The 8795-nt window shown below is 34.1% G+C and overlaps 1 protein-coding gene, 1 non-coding gene and 1 pseudogene across 2 annotated transcripts; 1 reads left to right on the forward strand and 2 right to left on the reverse strand.

Annotated features, from left to right (window-relative positions):
• Positions 1-643: 643 nt before the first annotated feature.
• LOC145159706 (protein trichome birefringence-like 8) lies at positions 644-2433 on the forward strand. Its single transcript, XM_079078726.1, has 3 exons — positions 644-1439; positions 1532-1684; positions 1780-2433. Coding segments are annotated over exons 1-3 (483 nt in total). The 5' UTR covers positions 644-1437; the 3' UTR covers positions 2108-2433.
• A 221-nt stretch (positions 2434-2654) lies between these two features.
• LOC145161863 (U1 spliceosomal RNA) lies at positions 2655-2815 on the reverse strand. Its single transcript, XR_013738727.1, has one exon. It is a non-coding gene; the product is annotated as a U1 spliceosomal RNA (small nuclear RNA).
• Positions 2816-5423: 2608 nt separating this feature from the next.
• LOC145161876 (U1 spliceosomal RNA) lies at positions 5424-5571 on the reverse strand (annotated as a pseudogene).
• Positions 5572-8795: the final 3224 nt, after the last annotated feature.

Here is an 8795-nt window from a genome sequence, read left to right on the forward strand (position 1 = left end):
CCATAGCTAATCCGTAGTTGATTAGCTACAGATTTTTCTTATTTTCGATTTTTCGGGCACCAAACGTCATTTTTTTCGTTCCGTTTTTTTCACACCTCTATTATACATGATTATCTATATTTTCACCAACTTATAGCTATTAATATCATTCATAAAGTCGTGTGCACATACGGGATCCATTGCTCGTTTACTGGTTTAACACTATAATGCTTATGAATACGTACACATACATTTCACAAACACGTATACATACACATATACACGTACACATATACCACAACTTATTCATGTATATAAATATACATATACAAACATAATCCATCACAAGTTGGTGAAAAGTATAGGCATTACAATGTTAAACTGTAAAACGAATACTTGATCCCGAAGGGGCACACGACTTTATGAACGATATTAATAGCTACAAGTTGGTGAGAATATATATAATCATGTATAGTAGAGGTGTGAAAAAAACGAAGCGAAAAAAACGACGTTTGGTGCCCAAAAAATCGAAAATAAAAAAAATCCGTAGCTAATTAGCTACGGATTAGCTACGGTTTTTTCTTATTTTTGATTTTTCGGGCACCAAACTTCGTTTTTTTCGCTCCGTTTTTTTCACAGCTCTATTATACATGATTATCTATATTTTCACTAATTTATAGCTATTAATATCATTTATAAAGTCTTGTGCACATACGGGATCCATTGCTCGTTTAATGGTTTAACACTATATTGCTTATGAATACGTACACATACATCTCACAAACACGTATACATACTCATATACACGTACATATACACCACAACTCATTCATGTATATAAATATACATATACAAACATAATCCATCACAAGTTGGTGAAAAGTATATGCATTACAATGTTAAACTGTGAAACGAGTACTTGATCCCGAAGGGGCACACGACTTTATGAACGATATTAATAGCTACAAGTTGGTGAAAATAAAGATAATCATGTATAGTAGAGGTGTGAAAAAAACGAAGCGAAAAAAAACGACGTTTGGTGCCTGAAAAATTGAAAATAAGAAAAATCCGTAGCTAATCTGTAGCTACTTAGCTACGGATTAGCTACGAAATTCTAACGGAAAGCATACTCCATAGCTAATCCGTAGGTAATTAGTATCCGTAGGTATTTCGTAGCCATTCCGTAGCTAATTAGCTACGGAATAGCTACAGATTTTGCATGTGTAGCTATTCCGTAGCTAGTTAGCTACAGAATAGCTACGGACCCGCATCCGTAGCTATTCAATAGCTATTTCTTTACTAAACTAGGACATCCCATTCTGTAGCTGATCCGTAGCAATTCCGTAGTTAATTAGCTACGGAAATTTTCCGTAGCTATTTTCCGTAGGAAAACGCCATGTTTTCTAGTAGTGTGTCTTCAGCGCCGGTCACCGGTGGAACCAAGACAAAACCCTAAAAATGTGAGCAAATAACATCTTTCTAATCATCTTCAACCATCGTTTCAATCCAAAAAGACGCCATTTTTAACAATCTGATCATGGTTTTGGTTTAGGGGGTGGTATTTCCAAGAAGAAAAGACACTGAACTTGACAATGGACGTGATGGAAGCATTTGCGAAGTCTCTTCAAACATTAAAGTCATGGGCTTTCAAGGATTCAGATAGGAGCTACATCTTCTTTCGTAGCTATTCACCAGTACATTACAGGTGATCTAATTGCATCCAACATTCGAATTTATAACCTTTGGATTAACAGTTTTACGTGAAATAAGAAAGAACAAATTAATATGTTACAAATGCAGGGATGGAGAATGGAACACTGGTGGACATTGTGATCGTAGTAAAGCACCAGAAACAGACTACATGAACCCAGAAAGTGAACATTTAAACAATCAAATCATTTCAAATGTAGTCAAAGAGATGGAAACTTCTGAACACAAAGTCCAATTCTTAAACATTACGTATCTAACAACAATGAGAAAAGATGGTCATCCTTCGAGATATAGGCAACCAGGTACTCCATCAAAGGCTCCACAAGATTGTAGCCATTGGTGTCTACCTGGTGTCCCTGACACGTGGAACGAACTTCTTTATGCTCAACTTTTGTCCAGTGGGTTTAAAACAAGGTGATGGAGATGAAATGTAAAGATATATGAGATTTACATAAACGGGTTTAGAAGTTTATCGAAGGCTCCAATTCGGGCTATGATTTAGTGACACATGAAGTGTGGTCATTTTAATTTATTGGTGGAGGTCGCACCAACGATGGTTGATACTCTTTTGGAAGAAGCCATTAATGGGTGGAAGATCTGAACCCGTGTAGTTGTAGAATTAGGATAACAGCAAATCACATTTAATTAACACAATATGGAATTCTTATTGTAGTATTTTTATAAAAATTGTTGTAAATTGCACTTGATTTAACATATAGTTGTGATTTTTGTTGAACAATACTCTTTGTATTTGTTGTATTTTGTATATTCATCGGCCTAGTGTAGTGGTAATCGACTCATGCCCTCTTGTTAGACAATATTTTATATTTTAGACATTGTGTCAAATGAGACGATATCAATTATGAGAAAATATCAGTTATCAAATAGGACTATGAGAACTAGAATAAAATAGAGACGAAAAATATATAATGAAATTTGGAATGAAATTTATACTTATAAATTGGGTAGGGGCTGCGCGAACGCAAGCCCCAACTATCACAAATTATGATGTAGGTTCGACCACTTGGGCCGACCTTAGAGCAACATCCCTTCAAAGTGCAATGAAGACCACTACCCTAGGCCATGAGCCATCTTGATCACCCATTGACCCCATCCAGGTAAGTAGGTTTTACAATTTCCTAGTTCTCATTTTATACAGATACTCCTCCCTCTCTATTTCTTCTTTCTGGCGATGTGGGATCCCATTATAAGGCATATTACCACATAATGCTTCTTTCGTTCCACACATTTGCTTTGAAATATTTAAACCAAATGCTTTTACATTTTTAGATTTTCTTCAAACTTTGGTACTTGATATTTTAGAAGTCTACTATATATTCCTGATGGAGAACCAGATTTGTTCGGCAAAGATAAAATCATATAGGATAAACATGAATGCACCTTGATTCCAACCTATCACTGGAATTGTAAAAAAACAAAACAAAAAAACATTGAAAGATTCCTCGTTATTATTAAGACTAAAGCATCTTAATTTGTTGATGAGAACAGATTTGAACAATGAACTTGTACTGTAGGCACCTTGCTATGTGTTGACACAATAACCAACTAACCAAGTACAAACTTATTGTTAGGAAAATTGATGTATGGATTGTTATAATTAACGTGTAGCATGGCACACTTTTTTAAAATATGTACATATGTTGTGCATACTTGTATTAAACATACATGTGTGGCATACTTGTATAACATATATATTTGTGTTATACGTACATACATACATATCAAGCATTTGATGTACTTGCAAAATATACATACTAGTGTAACATACATATTTGTTTCATACGTACAAAAGTGCTACTTTGATTGGAACATCTTTATATGATTTAAAGTCACAAAGTCATATGCCCATGTAACATAGATACTTCTCTAACATGCGTACTTGTGTCATACATACATGTGTGAGTTACTTTAGTTGGATCATTAATTTTGTATGATGTATCCTATGTGCATTTGGAACATAGAACACCCCGCCCCCACTCCAGTATATTCAAGTTCAGTTAAGCGACTTTTTCTCCTCTGATGGCACTGCTTTATTTGAGCAACAAAGCCAACTCCATATTTTCCTTACTATACTCTCAACCTTTGTTGCACTCTAGTGTCAGTACATTTTAAATAAGGTTAAATGAAAGAAATAACAATATACTTCTATTAATTTGCTTATTATAGCATCCAACTTTCAATTTCTCGTACTCTTTCAATAAAAAAACTTTCAATTTCTCGTAGTACAACATTGTACTTTTATAAGAAGGATAGAAAGTGTAAGTTGTAACAAAAGAAATGAAATAAACATGTTATATATGTTTAGGAAGTGTCTTCTAAGCAAGGCTGTAGAACTCGCTACTCGGTACCTGCTCGGCCGACTGGGGAGTAGCGAGTACTCGGGAGTACTCGGGGAGTACTCGGATTCGGTAATTCATGTAGAAATATTTTTTGGAAAATTATATATGTCAAAATCATAAGTTAAAATCATAATTTGATTGAAATATATAACCACAATTAGATACATGTGAATACATAAAAATTGAAATACATATAATTGTCTCACTACGTGGATAATTACTGAAAATTTAAGATATATATGTAGTAATAATCACATGTTTGTGTTAAATAATAAATCATTAAGTGCATTATACATATTAATCTTGAACTTCTTGATTTTTTTCTCTTTTTATGACAATTTTGACCCTTTGACCGAGTTTGACCGATTTTGACCGAGTTGGCCGAGTTTGACCGAGTTTGTCTGATTTTTGACCGAGTTTGACCGATTTTTGGCCGATTTTGACTAAATCCGAGTTTTTTGGCCGAGTTGACATTACTCGCCTCGGTGGAGGGCCAATTCCGAGTAATCGGCCGAGTACTCGGCCGCTTTTGCAACACTGCTTCTAAGATTTCAAAGTATGTTCAAACTTTTAGGATTAAGATAACATCAATTTAATTTCCACGTACTTGAAATCTTTCAGTATTTTGTAATAAAATTGTTTGTAAAATTAAAATTTTGAGTTCGACACACCCAAGTTGGACAAAAATGGTGAGTACTTTAAGTAATTGTTTATTTTAAGAATTTTGTATTTGTGTGATGCGATTCGGATCATAGTTATCAGTTATCACTCGCTTTTTCAAGTCTTACACATAAGGGAGGAGGGAGTCATTCCCTCCCAACCCACCGAATCCACTGCCACATCACTTTTTCTCTTTTGATTTTCTTCATCTTTCCGAACCCACAACACACGGAAATCATATCTTTTTGAACCCACTCAACCCACTCAATTAAAAAAAATACAAAACAATCAAATGTAAAATCTTAATTAGCAATAGAGTTATCGGCGGTACCATACCGCTTTAACGAGTGGATTGATTGGTTTCACTAACCCACTTCATCATCTCTTTCTACTTTTTCTTTCTTATTTTCTCTTGTACCATGTGTTTTAAAACTTGTATCTTAGTTGTTTTGTATTTTTTTTAATTGAGTGGGTTGAGTGGGTTCAAAAAGATAGGATTTACGTGTGTTGTGGGTTCGGAAAGATGAAGAAAAATAAAAGAGAAAAAGTGATGTGGCAGTGGGTTGGGAGGGAACGACTCCCTCCACCCTAATACGCAATCAAAATTATATAGATGATATAATTAATGGGGCTTTTGGTCAAACAAAAAAGTCATTGTAATAATATCAACACAAAAAATGAAAAATAAGAAAAAAATTAAAATTAGCATATTGGGCAGGGGCTGCGCGAACGCAAGCCCCCTCTGTCACATATTATGATGTAGGGTCGACCTTAAAGCAGCGCCCTTTCAAAGTGAAATGAAAGTCATTACTGTAGGCCATGGTCCATCTTGACCAACCATTGACCCCATCCAGGTAAGTATCTGAACCAATAGCCTCGCTCCCTTTTTATATACCTCCTTCTCCTTTTCCATTTATTCCTTCTGTCGATGTGGGAGCACACCAAAGTGCATCTCAACATTCAAATTCTGAAAATCTCATTGGCTTCTACACCTTACTTATAATAGCTTGCCGAAACGCATTAATACTTCAAACCATGATACATTATACTTTTCATTTAATAAAAAATTATAAGCTTTGATAAACACGACAAGTTTTTCTTTTATAAAGCGTAATATAAGCCAAAATAATGATAGGTTGTGTATATCCTAGGACCTAGGGACTATAATTTTAAGTTCTTTTTTGTAAATGAGAATCCTTTTTCTATTTTTTCATTTGGAGAGGTCAGTAATCTGTGATTTCAACACATCATTGGAAGCATACAAAAGAAAACATTGAACTAGTATGAGATGGGTATGGAATGAGCCATTGAACTTGGAGCATAGACTCTTTGACGTTTGATGAGTGTGTACTTAGTTGAGTCCATGCAATAAGAAATTTTAAGATATTAATCAAATTTTCAAATATATAAGTCGATACTTGATTGAAAACAAAATTGTGTGAATAGTGAGTTGTTTTCTTACAACCAAATTTTCACTTATTTGTAAATATTAAAACTGTAAAATAAAAATTGAAATAATTTACAATTAATGGAAGGTATTGACGTCTTTTGGCTTTGCTATTGAAGTGATATGCTCGTCTTATGTTATTATATTGTGTTGAATGGTGGTACCTTCCCTCTTTTATTGTAGACATGTATGAAAGTAAGCAAACTTCCATGTACACCTCTCGTCCTCTCCTCTCCAGTTCTATAACTAGGCTTCCTGGAAGGCAAAAAAGAGTAAAAAAAAAAGTAATTAAAGGCCCACTTTAGGCTTATGTCTATCATGAACAAGTGAAGTTGAATAATAGTAAATTATCATTTTATCTTTCTCTTTACAGGTGATGTTGAATAAAAATATGACTTTATTTTTGAACGGAATGAGGGTAAGGGTTTGTTTCTTTTGGAATTAATGAGCTTAATGGGTTAAATTGTTAATATGGACAACTATATATAATATATAGTTGTTTTCTTCTTTACTTAATCCTAAGATAATGACTTGATGAGGGGAGTGGAAAAAAACATGGCTTAATGTATTTAGACATTAACCTTTTCCCTAGTTTTCCTTTATTTTTTCTTCCATAATGGTTTTTGATCCTTCTGACCCTGTTCTTGATCCAATGTGGAGACTGGGTATGTTCGTTATACCCTTCATGAATCGTTTAGGAATAACCAATTCAAGGGGTGGTTGGAGTATGGTGGGGGGGGGGGGGGGGGGACTATAACCAATCCAGGTATGGAGTTATGAAGGTGTGGCCATAGCGCATATTGTGTTTTTTGGGTTGTGTTTTTTGGCAGCTATCTGGCATTGGGTGTATTGGGATCTAAAAATATTTTCTGATAAACGTACAGGAAAACCTTCTTTGGATTTGCCCAAGATATTTGGAATACATTTATTTATTGCAGGTGTGGCTTGCTTTGGTTTTAGTGCATACGTAACAGGTTTGTATGGTCCTGGCATATGGGTGTCCGATCCTTATGGACTAACAGGAAAAGTACAAGGTGTAAATCCATTGTGGGGCGTGGAGGGTTTTGATCCTTTTGTTCCGGGAGGAATAGTCTCTCTTCATATTGCGGCAACATGTTGTCGTCATAATTGATGAATATTATGCAATTTGTATTTTTATGTATTGCTAAATGCTCATTTGGGTTTATTTAGACGATTAATTCAGTTAAAAAATCAACAAACTTTATGCACACAACACTTTATATGGACAAAAGAAACAAATCTTATGTATATGACACACTTTATCTAGACAAAATAAACAAAAATTATGTATACAACATTTTATCTAGACAAACATCATTACCCATTCAGCTACTTTATCCATGCATAACTTAGTACGGAAAAAATGAACAACCCCAAAATTGACCAAATTGATTTGGAATTAAAATAACACTTTTGGAGTAGATGTAAGTAAATGATTGTTTTACCTTTCTATATATAAATGATGTTAAATAAAAAACAACATTTTGTATGGAAACCGTTATAAAATAACATTGTGAATGCCAAGGTGTTGAAAACGCTCAAGACACTTACCTAGTAGTGTAAGCCTCGCGTAGCGTGGTGACTGAATTAAGTGTGGTGAAAAAAGCATCATATCGGGCTAGATGTATCGTGTCAGGGTTTGGATCTACTTACCATATCATTCATGTATCTACCATATATGTTAACTAGATAAACTTTCTAGAGTTATTTCAATGATGAGGATGATGGCACGTCTTTTGCACATACATAAAAAATCCATCCCATCTCACATTTTTTTGCTGGAAAATTACACATTTTGTCCTACTAACATCGGTCTCGGTCGTAATATTATATAAGATTTTAGGGGTATTTGAGTATGATTTGTGTGTCGATGGATAAAAACGTTTAGGGCATCAAGGTTATTTAACTAGATGATATAATCATTATATTTTGTTTATTTAGATCTTCGTTTGCTTTTGTATGTATAAAAATGTTTATCCAGATCTTGAAATTTCTAGCCGTAGAAGATAATTAGGGAGGAGGAGGGGATTGTAAGAGACAATTGGGGAAATGGTTGTTGATTGATACTTAAAAATGGTTCATGGAACTAAGAAAACGACAAATAAGACAAATAAGTAGAAAAATGGTAATTTTACACTTATTTGATGAGTGATATGTAACAAAATTAGATCAAAGAACTTGCAAGACAAATAAACTATTTGTATCAAATTTTTTAAAGACAAAACTTCATACATGGTCCATATGGTTTCATAATATATGGGATATAGTCCCTAACTTTATAAAACCGCATAGAAGGTCTACGTGGTTTTCAATTTCTATCGTGGTTGGTCCCTCATCCATCTAAAAAGACTTATTTACCCTTTTTAATTTATTTTATCTTTTTCTTTTTGATTAATTAGAATTTATATTAATTATTATATAATTATTTAAAAAGAAAATGCTTATAACTTATTACCACAATTGTAAACCACCACTACAACCATCGTCCACCACCATTACCACCCCAATCCACCACCAGCAACACCACCGCCCACCACTACCACTCGTACCCAACACCAATTAAGATGGAAAGATATCATACCTAGGGCTCCCATAATAACAAAAATAATTTTCAGATG

This window comes from Lactuca virosa, chromosome 2 (assembly GCF_052849685.1).
Source record: "Lactuca virosa cultivar CGN04683 chromosome 2, Lactuca_virosa_CGN04683_v6, whole genome shotgun sequence".
In the NCBI taxonomy this organism is placed as follows: domain Eukaryota; kingdom Viridiplantae; phylum Streptophyta; class Magnoliopsida; order Asterales; family Asteraceae; genus Lactuca; species Lactuca virosa.

Coding starts and splice junctions, on each gene's coding strand:
- LOC145159706 (XM_079078726.1), top strand. Junction 1,685..1,779: donor TATTCACCAGTACATTACAG/GTGATCTAATTG, acceptor TTACAAATGCAG/GGATGGAGAATGGAACACTG.